Source organism: Acanthochromis polyacanthus, chromosome 6, assembly GCF_021347895.1.
Source record: "Acanthochromis polyacanthus isolate Apoly-LR-REF ecotype Palm Island chromosome 6, KAUST_Apoly_ChrSc, whole genome shotgun sequence".
NCBI classification, from domain to species: Eukaryota; Metazoa; Chordata; class Actinopteri; family Pomacentridae; genus Acanthochromis; species Acanthochromis polyacanthus.
The window spans coordinates 32,587,440-32,608,206 of NC_067118.1; the positions used below are offsets into that span (position 1 = coordinate 32,587,440).

General features: G+C 40.3%; 1 protein-coding gene across 1 annotated transcript in view; it reads right to left on the reverse strand.

Moving 5' to 3' along the window:
• LOC110956258 (poly(rC)-binding protein 4-like) overlaps window positions 1-20,767 on the reverse strand; it is a 40,717-nt gene that overhangs the window by 15,904 nt on the left and 4,046 nt on the right. The window contains exons 2-6 of the mRNA XM_022201609.2: window positions 10,255-10,444; window positions 10,053-10,076; window positions 8,151-8,183; window positions 5,307-5,423; window positions 1,858-1,989 (exon numbers count right to left, since the gene is read on the reverse strand). Of these exons, the coding sequence (XP_022057301.1) occupies window positions 1,858-1,989; window positions 5,307-5,423; window positions 8,151-8,183; window positions 10,053-10,076; window positions 10,255-10,362 (414 nt within the window). The 5' untranslated portion in view covers window positions 10,363-10,444. The remainder of the gene's footprint in view (window positions 1-1,857; window positions 1,990-5,306; window positions 5,424-8,150; window positions 8,184-10,052; window positions 10,077-10,254; window positions 10,445-20,767) is intronic.

Below are 20,767 nucleotides of genomic sequence, written 5' to 3' on the forward strand. Positions count from 1 at the left end.
CACCAACGCCTGCCTGCTGGGCTTCCGTAGTTCAGAGGTGTCGCTCCCTACAAAAGGATGAAGACAGCGGCGGACCAAACACTGCCACCAAAAAAACAAGCTACCGTCTTGGAAACATTGACAAACTGTATCCCGTATGATAAGAAAAGAGCCCGGTGGAAAGCTGTCACGGATACAGTCGCGATGTATATTGCAAGAGATCTGGTGCCCATATACAGCGGGGAAAAGCCGGGGTTTATTCACCTGCTGAAAGTTTTGTACCCCAGGTAAGAGCTACCAGGCTACAAACATTTTTTTCTGAAGTTGCCTTGCCTCATCTGTATAACAGTACATGCCAAAGGATCGCTACTGAGCTGGAAGGAGTGTCATTCTACTCCACGACAACCGATGAGTGGTCCAGCAGAGTGATGCAGCCCTACTTAAGTTTAACGGTGCACTTCAGAAGCGACTACTGGACTCTGCGAAGCATCTGCCTCCAAACGGCTTACTTTCATGATGATCACAAAGGGGAAATAATTGCCCAGCGGCTAAAAGATGCTTTGAGCTCGTGGAATCTTGCTGAGGACTGACTCACCTGTGTGACCACTGACAGGTACCAACATGATCAAAGCTGTGAAAGACAATGAGTGGACCAGCCTTCAGTGCTCTGGACACAGATTGACCTGTGCTACAGGTAAGAATCAAGTGATATCTATTTCCCCATTTGAAAAAGACATGGAAAGCCTAATTAATGCATCAATTCGTGACGCATTATATCAAACCAACATATACTTCCACAAAATCTGCATGATGAAATATAATGGTATACACAGTACATGCTACTGTGTGTGTGTGTGTGTGTGTGTGTGTGTGTGTGTTGTGTGTGTGTGTGTGTGTGTGTGTGTGTGTGTGTGTGTGTGTGTGTGTGTGTGTGTGTGTGTGTGTGTGTGTGTGTGTGTGTAATAAAAACACTGAAACTACTAAATACTTTTAAACAATAAAAGCTAAACTGAAACAAGGGAACAGATCCTGGAAACTAACTGAAATTAAGCTAAACTTAACAAAATAAAATTGAAACTTGTTTTGAAAAATTTCTTTGTCATCTGCAAATTGATTTTAGGTAGCGGGTAAAAAAAATCGGGTGAATCGGGATTTTTTGTGAAAAAAAATCTGAGATTTTTTTAGGCCATATCGCCCAGCCCTTATTTCTTAGAACAAACACAAAAATTTCAGGTAATATTTAGAAAATTTTGTTTTTTGACAAAATGCTTGTAAAACTAATGAGACTCCCATCAGCCTCAGGTGTTAGCAGATGTTTGCATGCTAACCCACTAAACCAGGATGGTGAACATGATCAGCATTAAACATGCTTCTGCATGATAGCGTTGTCATTATGAACGCATTAGCACGAGGATGTTAGTGCTCAGCTCAATGCACTGCTATACTTTGTGCAGCATCAAAGAGCTGATAGCGTGTCATTTTACTTAACCTACTTTCATGGCAGAGCAACTTTTTCTCTTTTTCTTCATATGCCACCAGACCATAGTTGTTGCATTATATGACAAATTATTCATGCTTTCATTTTTATACCATTTCACTGCTTTAGATGAACATAATCACCACTTTTCCAGTCGTATTACAGTAATATACTTTAACTGTAATTGCAGCGATTCTGGATTAGAGCGTCTAGTACCTCAAATGTATTAGTGCAATTATGCAGCACATCAAAAACCAGCAGAACTGTAGAAAATGAATATCACTCCCTCCCAGCTGCAGCTTCTATTCACATTTCCAGGAGTAGATTTGCTCTTTTCATATTTCATCCTTGGACCTGCCCGTGCAGAGAGGATGGAGTGGATTTGTGTTCTGGCTGCTCACCTCCCTGATCTCCTTTATCTTGGCCCCTCCCTTCCCGATGAGCGAGCCACACTGGCTGGCAGGGATGACCAGCCGCAGGGTGACTGGTGGCTTGGAGCTGATGGTGCCGTTGGCCACCAGCGTAGTCAAGTCCTGGAGGGAGACATGGAGAAAGAAAAACATGGTGAGGGAGAGAGGAGGAGTCCCAAAAGGGGTCAAGGTGGAAAAGGAGGAAGAAATAAGTCACTGGAGGGTATTAACTCGAACAGTTAGGACTGAACAGACACTGAGTTTGAACACAGCTCATACTAATGGTCCATTTAGAAGTCACATTCAGTTATTTTAAATTTCTGTTTGATGGAGCAATTTCTCACTAAGCAGCTTGGCTAAAAACAGAAAGAAGTCAATGAATTTAAAATCTCCCCACATTATACCACATCATGACGATCCAAGTCAATATTTCACTGCTTATTAGCATCACCAAATCCAAAACTATAACCACCAAAGCAGACTCTGCACTCAGGATTTAGGTTGAACCAGTTACAGTGCAGCCAAAGCAGATTTCTTCTTCATAAAAATGAATTTTAAAAAAGGCAATGGAGCATAAATAGTATTGCTCTTTTTAACAGTAGAGAAGCAGCCTGGTGTGCAAGGTATGTTCTCTATTTCTGTATGTTGTCTTGAAAGGTTGCTTAATCATTTATACAGCCTCAGTTTTCTGTATGAAAGGGGAAATGGTAATAGCAGCACCATTGTCAGAAAACTGTGTTTTCAGCTTTTAAGTCAGAGGCATAAAGCTGAGTAAGAGTACAATGTCCACATGTCCTTCCTACCTTCACCACATTGAAGCTGTTCTTGTTATTCTTCTAAAGATCCTTTAAGAAGAGCTGAATGAGTGGATTTTATATGAATATGAGGAGATGTACGCCACGATTTCTTTCATTTGTTCAGTTATTTTTTTATTGTAGCTCAATACTGAATTCAAAATAATAGTTCAACATTGTTTCTTGCTGAGAGCTAGACAAGAAGATCAATGCCAAAAGCTGCCAGAGGCTGGTTAACTTAGCTTAAAAACTGGAAAAGAGGCAAATCCACCTACCAGCACCTTTAAATCTCACTAATCAGCATGCTATGTCGACTAGCTGTTTCCACTTGCTTTCATTTTTTTTCATTTTTCAATTGTCACTGAGCACCAGCATTATATTTCCATGTATTTTATGGACAGATGAGAGAGAGGTTTCACTCTTCTCGTCTACATTTTGACAAGAAAGTGAAGAAACATACTTTGCAAAATATCAAACTTTTCCTTTAAGCTGTCAGTAATCTCTTGACACATTCAGAAAAAACCCCTTTAAGAAATGTAAAGCCCTTTAAGTGACGTCAATATGACTGCATTTCAATTATGCATTATTTTAAAGCCTTAAGAAAGACTTAAAGTTAAAATGTGTATCAGCATATACAACTGGCAGTTTTAGAGTACACTGACAGCCCAAGAAGGACAGAATGTGTCTGTACATGTGCTGTGTTTGAAACTGTAAGTATCTGGAGCAGGACCTTTCAGATTAGACGAGTGTTTTTACAGTGCAGGTAGCAAACATCCATCTGCTCGGCTGTGGGTGGAGATTGAGTTTTTAATTAATGAACAGTGTCTCTCTGTGCACCTTTGAAATGTAAATACGCCGCGCTGTCTCTCTTCACATTAGAGTTCAATCCACAACAAATCTGTGACAGAATGCAGAGCACACTGCCTGCTCTTGAACGGATTGTGTTGGGGGCCAGTTTGCAATAAAATTAGTAGAGTTCGACTTAAGAGAGGACGGCATGGATGTGTCGCCTCAAGGGATTTTTTACTTATGAAGGCAGCCACATAATGTTTCCAATAACTGTGAACTTTAAATTTCAAAAGCATATTCTGATGTGCCTCTTGTGCCTCTCTGCTCCGTGTCTATATTTAGTGAGGCTCTCTGACGTCTCGTCTCATTAGAAGAGGAGCACACAGATCATCTGTACAATCACAAGACTCCGGGCATCTTTTTCTTGATTTGATCTAAAAATATGAGCCACGTTTCAACAACCCTGAACGTTCCCATACTTTCCTGTTCTGCAGCAAAAAGAGGCTCTCAAAGCGAATTGGTGGAAATAAGACAGCGGGTTACACAAGCGCTGCTCACACAAAGAGTTCCCGAGCTTAAATCCCCAAAGCATATTGTGTTGCTGGAGAGCTACGGACTCCAATACAGGAAGATTAATGTGGCTTTCATGCATGCTGTGCTTTGACACTTGAGAAGAAAATACATGTATGACAGTGAAGTGCATGCCTTGAATTACCGGAACATTGCTTCAGATTATTAGACATTTGCATAAATGTGGCAGCAGGAAAACGTCATCCATACAACGCTACATATGAACAGCTTGCACAATTAATGAGCTGCCAAATGACAGAAATGAGTGAGCCGGTGCCACTGTGTAATCATAAGCTACTCAGACTGAGAGAAAATCTATTACTCAGTCGTCAAAAATCTGATTATTGCTTTGTTTTTAATTAAAGGTGTCCGACATACAATAACTCAACTATGGTTGAAGCCTTGCACGGTGGGTCAGCCAACATGTTGCCATGGAAACTCAGGAGTTTCAGGGTTGAAAAGAGGTGAATGTGAAAGATCTTTAATGAATACTGCACTGTGCTCCCAGCCAGCGTATGTTTACTGAAGGCTGTCGACCTGAGCGGGGAGCACCTGTTTCCCTGCCAGTAACTGCTGTGATGCTAAATCAGAGCAACGACGGCTCTCATTCCACCATATTAATTAGTGTCGTGGTGGACAATCACCATGCAATTAATAGCACGAGGAACCTGTCATCTATAGCTCATTAGTAGATGATGAGGACCTACAAATCTCTCTCATTATCAGGTACAAATTAGTAACTTTTGCACCTGTATTATCTGGACTGCACATGTCGCCCAAGAAAGAGAATAAAAAAAAAATGTTTGATGGAATCCAACAACTCGCTGCACAGCATAAATCATCTCATTCTTTCAAAAGTCAGAATGGTTTTGCAATAGCAGCTACATTCAATTATCCCAAATGTTCATCTGCAGAGCGGTCTAATCTGAAAGCACATCAAGTGATATGGAATACAGCCGAAATTTTCTTTCCACCACTCCAGTTTAGAGTATAATCGATAGCGATAAAAGCACATTAGTGGTGAAGCTGAGATGAATTTCAGGAAAGGATGTGGTGAAATGGCTTCTTGCACTTTTTCCAGATTTCACAAACAAGTTGTTTTGGCTCCAACTTCCCAAAGCTTGATTCATACATTTTTTCGACTGTATCCCCGACTGGTTTCCTCTTCAAGAAACCTTCACAGACACACAGTTATGGGTGATGTCCAACTTTGGCTCACTGTGAAATGACATAATGAGCAGACTTCACTTGTATGTTCTGGCAGTGAGATGCATGCATGAGAGTCACCTCCTCCAGTTTGTACGTGATCATGGTGAAAGCTCTGAAGACGCTGTCTGTGGAGCCGGTGATGGTGATGATCCTCTCTGGACAGGAGCCTTCTGAGATGTTGACCCGTGCACTGCTCTGTAGAAACAAAGGCCACAAGGTCATTTAAATACCAACAATAAAGGTGCAGTAATTGGGTAAAACAACGTGTGCTTCTTGTTGAGAGTTAGATAAGTGTTGCCAAGGGATAAATATGAAGCAAAAGCCGGCAGTTGGTGAGCTTTGTAGACTAAAGTTTGGAGACAGGAGGGAAAACCTGGCCTTGCTCTTTCCAGAAGTAATAAAATTCACCTTCCAGCCCCTCTTGTATAACCGCAACCTGTTTGTTGAACAGCTGAAACAAACAAGATGTAGAGACTGAGCCTAAGAGAAGCTTTACAAGAACCGTTGGAAAAAAACAACTGTTAAAAAAATATGGTAATATTCTGGCGTCTGGGGTGTTAACAAATATTGTAAATTAATGGAAAATAACCATCAAATGAAAACTAGAGTAATTTTGAATAATTAAAATAAATTTGCTATCATGAATTTATAACGAGATGTTTGTTTTTGCCTTGACAATGCTTAAAAACAATAAAACAAGTGATATGTAGTAATTTACATGTAATGACAGAAAGATAATGTAATGTACATAAATTCTATAATGATAAAATTGTATTTTGAGTGAATACCAATGCTTACAGATGAAAAAACGAAACAAAAGAAACTAACAAATCTATACAAAAATATATGTTTTCTGTTAATTGTCACTAGTTGTATTTAATTTTTAAAACACACTCACAGTAGTTTTAACTGCCAAATACAAATTAAATACTTGTGAAATTCTTAATTTTTAACAAAATGGATTGTTTGTGGTAATTTAAAGTTACATGTCTTGAATGCTATTTTACATTACACATGCAAACTCATAGCCTGGTTTTGTAAAGTTTCAAATATTTTTGTGTATTTCAAAAATATGAACATTTATTTTCACTCAAATTCACTAGAAGCAGTGAAGGAAAAGCTAGATTGGCTGACATCTCTTGGACACTGTACCTCATTTGTTTAATACAAAGAAAATTGAAATGTAATAATGACAACTTGTGCTTCCTCTCGGATGTTTCCTGTGTTTATGCTAAGCTAGGCTAATAATACGCTGACTGTGTACTTATAATTAGCATACAGACATGAGACAGGTATCCATCCACTTATCTCACTCTTGGCAAGAAAGCAAATGTGAGTATTTCTCAAAATCTCAAGCTGATTCGTGTTGAGTTTCAAACTGAGAAAAATGGTTTCAAGTAATACAGCACGGTGATGTGAGCATGCCATTGGTATCAACTGATAAAAACTTTAAAACAAAATATCTGCACTGACCCAAAATTTACATCGACAGACAGATGAGATGATACTGATTAGTGCTGTGTAGGACTAAGTTTACAGTTTTGTCTGGAAATGCTATAGAAAACAAACATGGCACATTTTACATTTTAGTTGAGGTAGAATTCTTAATTTGCTCAGCGAATGAGCACATTTGAAAAATATTGTACTTGACACCTGCTTAATATTTTAATTTCCCTGTAGGACAGACGTGATGCAATTAGGTGGAAGAAATACGTGCATATGTAGTCGTCAGCAATCAGCCAAAGTGGGGTGGAAAGTATCAGCAAAAATCCAGTATTGTGTATTGGTGGTTTAAAGTGACCGAAGACACTCTGTGGAGCGCAACACATCCATGAGTGACATGAAGTAAAGGAGGGGAGACTGAAGCCTACACAGCACATGTCTGTATCCAAGATCGATAATCTAGTTTCTCCTAAGCTATCCCCCTCAGACAACAAATCTGCAGCCCTTCCACTTTGTGTCCTCGTATTCCTAGTTACAGTCACATGAGCATAGCCAGGACAGCACTCTGACCTCTGGGGCATTTTCTCCAGTCAGTGCACTGAGTCATTCTCCCACTGTGGCTGCAAGGCGTGATGACACACTGACAGGATGAGGTTCTTGCAGTGGGGAAGTAACAAAGGCCATAACTGGCCCGGCTGGATGGATGGATGATTGGATGAATGGATGGCTGGATGACTACCATGGGTGAGTGGTTTATCCAGCAGCTCTGCAAAGCTACATTGTCCCATGACCCGACTATTCCTCTGTTTATCCTTCTGCCTCATAGAGTACAATGTAAAACCACAGCAGCCAGAGATGGAATCAAATGTGTCGCCGTGGTGTCAGCCTAATTACTTTGTAACACTAAGAATAAACCAAGTGGCATTAGTTCAGCTGCACTCTCAATATTTATTAAAAAAGGGGCAGATGGACAAAAAGGAAGTTGTTCTAAGCAGGGAAAAGGAAGAGAAAAGGGATTTGGTGAGAGAGCCGCTCCAGGAGGTGCACTCAGTGGCAGGGAGAGAGGATTTAAACTGAAAAGGTGCCGTTATTGCCCAAAAGGCTATTTCGGACAATATACCTGCTCTGTATGCTTTTCAGACTCAAAGCTCGCAAACAGGCAGAGAGAACAGAGCTTTATTATTAATGCATACAACTGCCAGAGAGCCTGGCCCAGTATTAGAGGACCTCCTGAGATCAAATTATGTTTTCTCCTGACATGAACCTACTGAATACAGAAAATAAAACGGATGTAGTCGCTTCACGTCTTGATATGCTTTATGTTATGAGAAGCCGACCCACCACGGTAGCATCTACACACTCAAAAGCACAGTGCAATCTCACCGGACACAAAAACATCAAATACTGTTATTTACTAAGCAGGATGTAAACACATGCTGGTAAATCATGAGAAGTAGTGTTTTAAAGCAAACACTGTACCTCTTCTCGTATTCGTTTCACAGTCTCTCCTTTCTGCAAAAGACAAGATGAAGGACATGTTTAAGCAGAACCACAGGCGCTTCAATTCAAAATACAGTGTCCCAAAAAATTTGACGTCATTTCGCAGGCCAATCATTTTCGCAATTCTTGTTGAAATCACCTCAAATTTTCACAGAATGTATAGAAACGGATCAAAATTTTATATTTAATGTTTTATTGTTGTTGGGTTTTCAGGTTGAGCCATGCCGTTCACTCCCAAAGAGAAGTCATTTTTCGTCTTGGAATATGCTCGCACGCAGTCACCCAAGACTTCAGCGTGCCTTCAATGCAAAATGTGGAAAAACTTCATCAACTGGCAAACAAATTTGGACTTGGTACCAAAAATGTGAAGAGGAAGGCTGCTTATGCAGGGCTAAAGGATCTGGTAGACCATCATCAACATCAGCATATTCCAAGACACAAAATGACTTCTCTTTGGGAGTGAACGGCATGACTCCACCTGAGAACCGAACAAAAATAAAACATTAAATATAAAATCTTGATCCGGTTCTATACATTCAGTGGAAATTTGAGGTTATTTCAACAAGAAATGCCAAAATTATTGGCCTCCGAAATGATGTCAAATTTTTGGGACACCCTCTATAGTTACACTGTAATGCCCTCGACTTCTACGGGAAACCTGGCATTTTAAACTACATCTATATTGAAAATTAGCAGAAAAAATGTCACCAAAAGTTTCAATCTGCAACGTATCACGGTGGTGTCCTCTGCAAACGCATATCAGATATGTCTGAGCACCTGAAGGGCACCTGCTCTAATGGTTGGATTGTGTGTGATGACTCCTGCCAGGGACAAGAACATTTAGTCAGACTTGTCTCACACTGCAGCACATCCTCCGCTTTTCTGTTTTATTTATTTTTTGGATTGCTTCTTCTCTTCTCCCCCATCTTTTTGGCGAAAATCCATCCGAGCTGTCACCCCTCCGCTCGCACCTTCATGCACCGACTGGCGACCGCTTCCTTACAAGTGCATCAGCAGCGGTGTCAACTCGCACCTGGACTATACTGCCATTTACGTTGTTGGGAAACGTATTATTTGGGGCCTATTGTGTTTCTCGTGCTGGTCTTCTATTGATGGGGAAGTGATGACAGGTTTGCCAAAGAGATGGGAAGGGGAGGAAAGGCTTAGAGGGTGGAGTGGTAAGTTATTAGTACCGCAGATCAAGTGTCTCTGTCTGTCGAGCAGCACAGTACGAACTAAATTCACCACTTTTGCTCCCTGATACGTACAGATTCCGACAGCACAGTGCACAGCCACCTTTCTGTCGAACTTTCTGCTGTCATGTATTTTTCTCCTTTTCTTGTATTAAAGTCTTTAGCAAGTCTCGATGGCAGGGGGTACTGAAGCAGCACAGTCCCAACAGGTCCCTCCTAGCAGACACTGAAAGTGCCCACAAGGGGCCCACAGTAATATGTCTTTGGAGCTCAGTTTCAACAGGAGGCTTGCAGTCAGTGCACTAATGTTTTTGTTTGATGGATTACCGCGGTGCTTTATGGGAGGTGGGGGTGGCGGTGAGGTCTTAAGAGGGTTAGTTTAAGGCAATTCTATTTAGGATGGAGGATATTCAGAACAGCAACTGCTTGTTAGAGGGCTTTGTGTTCTGATGATTTCAAAATGGAATCAAGACGGAGGGGAAAATGGCTCCACAAAAGGCTTATTATGAATCCACATAAAAGTCATCAAAAAGGTATTTGGCTTAGAACAACGGGAAATAGATTTACATTAGAGCCAGGCATAGCGTTTTAAAACATAATCTGATCGAGAATATCATTCTGTTCTTCTATGATTAATGCCTCTGTATATGCAGTGTTTTCTAAAGTAGAAGAAAATGTCAGTGCTCACCTTTCCTATGATGCTGCCGACCTCCTGGATGCAAAGAGATAAAGATAATTACATTAATAAAAGCAAAACACAGATAATCCTCACAGTAACCTTTCATTATTCATCAGATCTGCGAATCAGATACAGAATTTATGAGGCTATGACGAATTTTTGTGCTTGGAAGCGCCCTGAGCGCCGCAGCACGCATTCACTCATAAACAACCTTTCCATGCATGAGCAGTCGTAGTGTGAGGGTCACTCCCAAGCCCCCGTCGCCAAAGTCCTGCTCACAGTTCATGGTGATGTGGGAGTGGCGCTCAGGGAGACGCATGAACAAGGCTCATTCGCTGGTCACACAGTCAAGCGAAGGCCAGCACTCGTTCTCTGGCTCTCCGAGGTCCTTCAGTGCCACTCTGTGAGAGGAACACAAGTCAAAATAATCAGATTGTTAAATATTTCATTTATATGCAAGACTTCTTATCGCAAATTTCTTTCATACGCTCGCAGACACACGGCGTGGTTTGCGCCCGTGGATGCGCACACACACACACGCAAAAGATTATAAATTCTTGACAAGTAACATTAATTCAGTGTCTTCATTCAGTGAACATTATGTGGCACTATTAAAACTAATGGCCGTGTTCTAGTTCATTTCTCAGAAATTGCATGCTTTTACTGTATCTAACTGCATTGTTGACTGAATGATAATTCTGGGAGATCAAAGGCATCCAGAGGAACAGAGGACAAATCAAAGCTGAAATCAAATGCATTTATAACATCGTTGGGCTTTCGGGCCTCGCGCTGTAATTGTAAGTATCTCTGCGTGGAACTTCTTCATTAGTTGAAGTCGATGTAATTTTGATGGTGATATTAATAACAAAGACATAATGAAGACTATTGTGTGTGCAGGATATTGACCAGGAGCACCAGCAGTGTCAGCGATGTTGCATTTCATCAGAGCTTTGGGATCCTAACAGACTGTGGGTGGCCATCGATGACTAACGCGCTATCTGTGGCTTCATTACCTGACAAGCAGTTTTCTCTCAGTGAGAGCCGAGTGATTTTTGAAATTGGTTGCAAAAAAAAAAGGGAAAAAAAATGCTCCTCTCAGGACGAGTGTGGCAAGAGATTCATGCAAAAGTTAATCAAATTCAATTCGTAACACTTTCCATAAAATTGAAAATGTTTGGAGGTTCTCTGGGGATCTGGTTTTATCTTCTCCATCATAGTCAGCGTGGAGGAGAAAAAAAAAGACACCATAATGGGGAGGCTGAGCAGAATTTACACACAGACAGCAAACGGGAAGCATCTGCGCTGATCCCAGAATGACAGTGTGGCAGCAGCTTCGTGCATGTCAGGTATGTGACAAACAGAGCCATGATTAATGTGTGAGTCACCTGGGTGCTCGCAGTCTCAGCATGATGTGTATAATTAGTTCATGGAATCCTTCATGCTTCCTCTTTATTTATATTTGCTTACATTTGTCAGCACGGACAAAGGGAAGTGCATGCAGAAGGATAAATAAGTGGTGGCAGAATGCGGCGTGATTAGCAGAAGCTAAAGGCAAGGACAGTTTCCTAACACTCTCCAGAATTAAACAGCAAATGCTTATTATGCTGCCAATTAAAGCTGCGAATAACAACTATGCTCATTCACAGTTAATATGCAGATTATTTTATCAGTTATGCAATTCACAATATCCCAGAAAATACTCACATTTATTGTTTTTTCCAAGCAACCGAACAAACTGGTGATAAGTCGTCATTTCATTGTTATCGCAATATGAACATGTGCAATAAACACACCATCATTTTATCTACATGCGCCAGTCAGTCCATTTGATTAGCCAATCAGAGAGAGCAGTGGTTACATCCCTTCATACATTTTGGCCGATCAGATGAAGCCTCAGCAAGCTGCCAGATCAACTGTGACAGTTTGGTTTTGACCGCAAGACAAACCAGAAGAGGAAGGAACAAAAGAGATGTTTGTGTTGCGTTTATAAGGAAATATTTTACACAGAGCAGGAGAAATTACATTTTAATTCCTAATTAGTATAATGTCTGAAATTAAATTTGTGTTCTGTTAAATGGTTGGGAGTTCGTGTGTAATTTACTCAGTAGAAGTATCCATCCATTCTCTATACACCGCTTTATCCTCACTAGGGTCACGGGGGGTGCTGGAGTCTATCCCAGCTGACTCGGGCGAAGGCAGAGGACACCCTGGACAGGTCGCCAGTCTGTCTCAGGGCTACATATATAGATGAACAATCACACTCAAGGGCAATTTAGAGTATCCAATTAACCTCAGCATATTTTTGGACTGTGGGAGGAAGCCGGAGTACCCAGAGAAAACCCACTCATGCACAGGGAGAACATGCAAACTCCATGCAGAAAGATCCCAGGCCCACCCCAGGAATCAAACCGGGGATCTTCTTGCTGCTTGGCTAACCACTACTCCACTGTGCAGCCCCCAGTAGAAATAAAATAAATAAATAAAATAATTGATTTCATTTCTATATTCAGCGTTCTGTCTAATGTTTAGCGCCTGTTTTAGCTGTTAAATCAGACAGACATGGAAACTGTATGGTGATTACACTTTAGTATTTGACAGATTTTCACAAGTCATATTGTCACTGCGCAACATTATCGCACATCACAGATTTTTCTCAGTAGAAGCCCGGAAAGATTCAGTTTAAAACACACAAAAACAGGAATTCCTCACAGTGGAGAAGCCGGATGAAAAGACTGTCTGTATCTCAGGCATAGTGCTGCTTTGGTTAAATGTCAACATTAGCAACTTTAATGTTAATGATGTTTACCGTCTAAATCTAATGCATACTAACAAGTCCTAATTAGCATTAATTGTGAGTTACAGCAGAGAGTGATGGGAATGTTGCTATTTTAAATTAGTATTAGTAATGTTAAGTACAGGGTTTGGTGATCATTTAAGTCAATCACATGCTTCAACTCTGACCTGCTATTGTTGCTGTCACATTATTACCAAAGTCATTAGGATTCAACCTCTGGGGACTACAGTATGTACCCAATTTCATGCCGTGGCATTGATCAAATTGTTGCTGAAATAGTTCAGAAAAGAGCAAAATGTGAACCCACTGGTAGCACTTGAGGAAAGAATGGATCGCTGAAGTCGGTGTTCTTTATCCTGAGGAGAACACACAAAATTTCCAAGCAATCTCTCCTACAATCGTGCAGATATTTTAGTCTGGACTAGCTGACTGTGTGACATTAGAGCTATGCCGCTAGCGTAGCTGAAAATGACTTTTTCAGTTCAGTGACTATTTGATTAATGTAGTTGTAACGTCACCTCTTTTGGCAATACTATTTTAAAATGCATCTAATTTTATAGATGCTTTTCAGATAGAGAAAGTCCACACCTGGCAGTGGAATCCTCATGAATCATGCTAACCATTTGTATTCAGTAACAACACAGTAACAAATTACTGTCTCCAGTTTGACTCATCAAGGCCACTTGTTTGTCTGCCAAACGCATTCCAAGCAGCCCACAGTACAGCTGTATACCAGCCTACTGCTGCAGTCCTACAGACACCGCATGACATATGTGTGTTTTTTTATAAATCTGCATGCGGCCTTAAGATTTGGTGAGCTATGAGAGCAGATCATGTTTAATAAATGGGTGTTATTTTAGATGAGATCCAGTGCCTGGGAGACTTGTTATAGGCAGGTTTATTGCTTTTACTTAGTGTGCAAGGCCATCGCTGCTTGGCTGATTTATTTATGCTCTGGATGCTTGCAAAGACACATTCAAATGCTCACACACATCTTTCTTAAGATGTCACAGTGCTTGAATGTCTCTTTGGGTTATATATTCCCACCATGGTCATGGCTCACTTTGACATGCCAGCCCGTCAAAATGTGATAGTAAGTGGAGCAGAGTGTCATTTTGCTGGATAAGATTGTATCAAATCAACCTTTCTCTGCTTTTTCTGGATGTGATATTCATTGGATTGACTTACAAAACTATCAGTTAGAAGCTCATTTGCATACAATTCCCGTAAATATCAAGCGAAGCCCAGCGGACCAACTGAAGATAAACAAAAACTAGAGCATTTTACTCGCTGTTAGCTAAAGATTTAAAGCAAAGTAATCATGACTTCAAGCTTGATCAATCCATCCTGAACACATGTGTTACCACAGAGCACATTTGTTCAACCCGTGGGCTAACTTCATTATGTTTAGGCACTGAAGGGCATGGCTAAAATGTTAGCACTTTATTGCATTAGCAGTTAATGGTTGGAAGAATCATTATGTGCATCTCTGTGGGTTGATAACAAGGCATGTGCTCTGTGTCTGTGTGAGGGCGGTGAGCTTCTGAACTCCTCATTTCCAGAATCCTAAGCAGCAGAGTTCCAGGATGAACAGAGCCCCTCTGTTCTAAATTAGACCTGGTAACTCAGAACAGGGAATTAGCGAAGTGCAGACTGCAGCGCCAGGCTGCCAAAATGCAGTCAGACCAGGAGAGAGAGGCGGAGAGCCGATCCACTGTCCTCCTCTGTCACTGACTTTGTAACCTTGGTCCTCCCTGCCTGACTGAATACAGCATGCGAGAGCTTCAGTTACGAGTCACTGCTTGTATTCATCTTTATATACACTGAATTAAGCATGACTTTGGGAACCAGAATGACTGACACAAAAACAAATGGCCATGGGAGGAAAGCCTTGTGTCTGGTCTTAAAATTAAATGAATAAATGATAATGTAGTGAGGTTTTAACAGTACCAAAGGCGAATACTGATTTACAGCCATGGCCATAAGTTTGGACACAAGTACCATGACGCTTGTGAATCTTAGAAAATACCACAAAATTGTCACTTACAATACAGTACACAACTCCTGAGAACTATACTAAGTTTCATATTTAAAAAAAACATCAAAAGAGTTTGGTGTCATTTTGTTATTCTTACCAAATTCGGTTGTGAAAGTACTGCATTTTTTTTGTTATTTTCTTCTAATATTATGTTTTGGGAACAAAGTTGTTCCAATTGTTGGAATTTATTGATAATATTGTATCCCTTGTTGATTTGTTGACTAATTAAACTGGTGCTGTCAAAAAATATTAGTTATGTTCTGTCATAGACATCAAAACAGACATAGTAAGTCATGCTATGTCCAAACTTATGGCCATGGCTGTAGTTAGAGCTTACATTTGTATTTTGCACATTATTTGAACCGGGGTAAATACAAAATGCATTTACTGAGGTTGACACCATAAGTGACTGTTTAGAAAATGTTCATAAATAGTTACCATGCGACTATGATGGGACAAAGTTGAACAACAAAGATTGTATTCAATGGGCAGCTTGTGTAACCATTGTGATTTTTTTTCTGACAGATATTGCAATTTGATTTGAGATGTAATTTTTTTCAGTCAATCTGCAGTTCAGTATTCACTGTGTGATATATTTAAAACATGTGAACAAGCCTTAGCACACGAGACACTATTTAAAATGTGACTGTCACACAAGGAGAAGAGCATGACTTTGTGAAAACCATCGACACAACAGTTTAAACCATGTTTCAGCTGTGCCGCAAAATCTGTGAGGTGTGGCTTATAAATAAGGAGACTGAGCTTATGTTAGGCGAACCGCAAAAAGCATGAATAAACTGCATGGTATAAATTAATCAGCAAGTGACCATGAGCATCTTCAGAAAGCTTAAATCCATTCAAATTAAATACAGTTTAAATACAGAATGTATCTGATGTTTAAAAGCCACACCTCATATAACCTAAATTAGAGCTTGTGCAGTTTGCTAATTGCTTGTTTTAAATGGTGATTTTGATTTCAAATCAATTTATTTTAAGTAAAATACAACAGTAACTCAATTTACACAGAAATGAAATGCTGTCTAGACAACATGATCCCCAGAAGATGAACCTTGGTGATATCAACTTTTCCTTCAACTTCATCACTTTTACTGAAATATGTCAGAAACCTTTGGATTGTTGCGATCAACAACAATCGCGATCCCCACAAGATGAGTCCCACTGACTTCAGTGATCCTCTGACTTTTCAGTGTGTTGTCTATTGGATGGATTGCAATGAAATGCTGTGCAGCCAATATTGGTTTAATTGTTTCATGTACTCTGTACTTTATTAACCAAATAACTTCAAAACTAATCACAATCTCATCCTACTTTAATAATAAATATTGTATGTTGTCATGCCATCACATTAAACTACGTTGGTATGCTAAGTAAATATTACATCTGCTTCACATCAGTTACGATTATCATTGTGAGATTTCCAGCATGGTGATGTCTCAAGGTACCACTATTGGTTTTGTATTCTTCTAAATAAGTTGCACTGTCTTCTAAATACTTGTTTAACCTTTTCCCAGAGCACAGAAATTAGATGTGTGGGTTGTAGTGACTGTTTAGCTTTATCCAAGTCCAAGACTGCCTAGTCATCTATAATACATGGCCTTTAAGTCACGTTACCCATGACAGACATGTTGTAAACCAAATTTGCAGACTTCTTTCATCCTTAATAGCACAATTTTTTCTCCCTTTAACTCTCAACTCTTCACCAAAAAGTGTTAACATTTTATTAATCAACCAATATAAAATAAAATCTAAGCTTTAGAATAAAACAAAAACTAACTGAAAGGATGTTGTGTACTTTCTAAATTACCTGTTCTAAATTCAGATATGCAGGAAATGTCTTTAGTCTTTTCTAACTGGGTCAAATTTGGCAACACAACAGAATGAGGAGGCGCCGGTGCATTCTGTTTACTTAGACAGGAATGTCTACATTAATCAAAGTCAACTGCTTTCACAAAGTGTTGTGTTTGCTTTCTAATACCTAATATGATCCTCTTAAATCTTGCCCTGGACAAATACTCCCAGATTATAACACAAAAAATTAAAACTAGCACTGATAATATTAAAGATTATAATTAAACAACATGTTTAAATAAAAAAACTAAACCGAAATTAGTAAACCAACTGAGAAAACTAACTGAAACCCAACTCAGTTGAAAACAAAATAGACATATGGCATTATAGAAGTGCAATGACTCTTTATACGTTTACCTGCAATCTCAGTACTCAAAGAAATAGCTAGAGTTGGAACAATCAATCAATTCATCAATCAAAAGTAAATGAATCTGCAGCTGTACTGATAATCAATTGACAATTTTTTAAAGAAAAATATGAATAATTTGCTTCCTGGTTCCCTCTTCTTTCTTACATATGACAGTAAATAAAATATCAGTTGATAAAAGATTTTTTTCTACTACATTTTGACATTTTAAACGTAAACTTAACAATAAATTAAGAAAAAAAATGGGCAGATTGATCTCAAAATTAAAAATGATTGTTAATTAAAGCCCTCATCAGAATATGTTAATGATAATCATGATTAAGCACAATCAACAACACACTATTGATGCTATACACAAAACAACATAAAAAAGGTACAGAAAAATGCTTAACTGACTGGTACAAACCCATAATTACAGATTAGAATCATTACAATTACAAAAATACCACCAAATGTATTACTAAAAGATATAATGGATCCAAAACGATGCTTTAAGATAAAGATAGCAAGAATCGAGAGGCGTTTTTTTTCCCCGTCTAACTTCCATAAAGCATACATCAAAGACGTCTGGGATAAAAGCAACCAGCATACATCCCTTGACAGCCACCAGCAATAGCTTTTTTTCCTTGCCATATTTTCAGAAGCTTCCACTCCAGAGACTCTGTCAAGATGAAAAGGATGTTGTATCCACTTGTCTAGAGGACTGGACACCTGTTCTGAGACAACCGTGTCCCTCACACAAGCGACACGCTGAGGGCTCTGGGCCGGCTTATAGGAAATGAAGATGGAATGAAGACACGCCTGGTCTCCATGGTGAACGACAGAAACAGGGTCCCCCCCTCTGCATACAGTACATACAGGGGATCGGAGGTATTGTGTGTCTGCTTGATAAACACACAGAGGCGGAGAGGATAGGGTGTCCCCCGGGTGGGCACATATAGAGCAGTAAGTGAGAGGGTGTCAATGTGAGTACACGTGCTCGGTGAGGGCAAGAGGTGATGGACCATTCACACACAAGCCCCACACACACACATACACAGACAGACAGTGACATTCATAGGACTGTGTGCACCAAAACAAAACTAAAACAAACCCACATACAGCTGCTGGGATGAAAGGAGCCAACAATTCACACACTTAGAAAGAAGTGTTCAGTTGAAGCACATGAGCGGACAAGCTTTGATCTGCTGCAAAGTTCCACAGCACGACTTTGTGCATCCATCTGTCATGAACGCACTCAAACTACTGCCATGATCGAGTACATGGGATGACACAATGAGAGCGTCATCGCCTCATGCAGTGATGAAAAAATACAAGGAGGGAAAGAAACGGTCCTCCAGGCTCCTCTACACTTGTGGTTAGTCACCGTCTCTTCCAAACTTAAATGAGATGCTCAGGGAATAAATATGTGTGCACACATCCGCACAAGGGTACTCATGTGTAAACAAAATGTGCTGCCATTTGGAGTTTCTGTCCAAATGTGACTGCATACTATAGAGGAGAGAGTGTGCACAAGCTCTGAAGAGTGGAAGGAGGTGGACCAACACACACACTGTCTGTTCACACGCCACCCTTAGTTTTTAGAAGCTTGAAGCTTCTTGATAAAAAGGAACCCAAGTCCTGCTGAATGAAATATTCAAAAAGGCACTGTATGTTTGGATTAGCTTCAACCACATCACAGCCAGGGGTCATACTGGGATACATCACTAATATTGCTTTATGAGCTGTGCAGTAGAGTAATATTAACGAAATGGAAAGAAGTTTAGCTCAAAAAGAGCATATTTTAAACCACTCATAAGAAAAAAAAGCTACATCTTATGATATACTGGATGTAGCTCTAAGCAAAAACATCTTTGGTGTTTAAAACTTATTTTTCATCAGAACAGGGTTTAGTGTGATTTGATCAGATTCGACTTACAGAGCTGGCACCTCAAGAAAACCCCTCAACTTTCCTCTGATTTTCATTCAAATGTTGCTAAATCCTGTCTGCTGTGAGGAGACGCGTGAGGAAACGTGTGACGTCGCTAACTTTCATCGAGCAAGAAAAGCAGAGGAGAAAAAAACAAATCTCACACAAGGGAAATAACCAAAATGTGTCTAACTCTGGCAGAACATTACATGTTCATGAAGGACCCCTTTGCTAATAATAAGACTGATATATAGCTGAAATTCAAAGATATGGCAACTTTAAGACTTACAAACACTTGATTTGTGTATGAAAAGGTTCCGCAATCTCCCCGCCGAGACATGAAAAAAGAAGGGGGCTTCAGCTGTGAAACGAGAGAGGCTTGAAATTAAAGAGCAGCGTTTCATCTCTCGCCGTGTCTGTCTCGGCTCTGTCACATATTATGGGAGGGGTCAGGCCTCGGCACAGAGGGGACGGACCTCTCCTATCAGCCCCCCCAGTCTTCATCTGGTGTTGAAGCATAACCGTAGCAGCCTGCAGTGCGAGTCGCCTGTCAACCACAAGGCCCAAGAGAGGGTCATCAGACCCCTGAGCCGCCTGCTGCTCCTGGAGCCGCTTCCCTGCAACGGAGGGGAGGCCAACAGTCGCATTCGCTGCAGCCACTGCAAATAAAAATTGGCCAGCATTGATGAACTACAAGATTTCCTGCGGATTTTATAAACAAATCTTCTGGGAAGTTTTCATCACAATGAAAGCCTCTAAATCCAAGACCTTATAAAACCATGTGTGTTTTCTGGCTGGTGTGACAAATCTGAAGCTATGTCAGACTAGTTATTAGATGAGGATCTGATGTGTAAAAGTCCCCAATTCATTCTCCCCCAAACATATTTTTTGATTACATCAGGCCTAAGCGTCTTTTATCTACAAGCATTTCTTTTTCCCACCATTACAGCACCCTTCATTCCACTAAGCAATACGTTGGCACTTCAGGAGCGCTGGTTTGAATGAATTATTGACATTACAAACGGGCACATTTGCAAAGTCTGTCATATCTCAAAGTGGCGTGAATCAATGCTGTCAAGGCTTCTTCTCATCACAGCAACTTACAATCACGTCAATTTGTCTATACAGCTTAGACACGGATCACGTTCTGTGGCAGAATCTGCATATTTATGAGCGATTTCAGCGGCTAATTCATAGCAGCGCAATTGACACAGCATTATGGAAGTCTATACCAAGTGACTGACAGGATGGGGGAGTATTTAGTTAGCTTTGGTTCTATACAAGTACACTGTACACCCTTGAAAGAACATGGCCACTCTGCACGAAACGTGCATTGATCAAGTCCTGATGAGGTTGTTTTCGCAAAGGATCCCGTCTCCTCATTAGGTAAACCCGAGTCCCTTCCTTCTTGTGATTATTGCCAGCAAGGATAAAACAACACAAACGTACAGATAATGAACCGTACAGGGCCGCGTTTCTGGCCTGTCAATTGTTATCTCCCAAGCGGCTGTTGGTTCCAGACACACAGTGACACCGTCTGAGCCTGTATTTATGCTGGCTTTAGTTAGCGTGGGGACAGTGTGGCAGGCTCATACGCAGTACAAATGCCATTTAGCTTTCAGTTACAAACTAATCTGCGCATAGAAAAGCAGTTTCACATGAAAATCTTTCAATTGATTTTCAGTGTCCCACGCTGCAGTGCTGTTTTCATTTGATTATACATTTTTGACTTCTCCAGAGTGTTTAT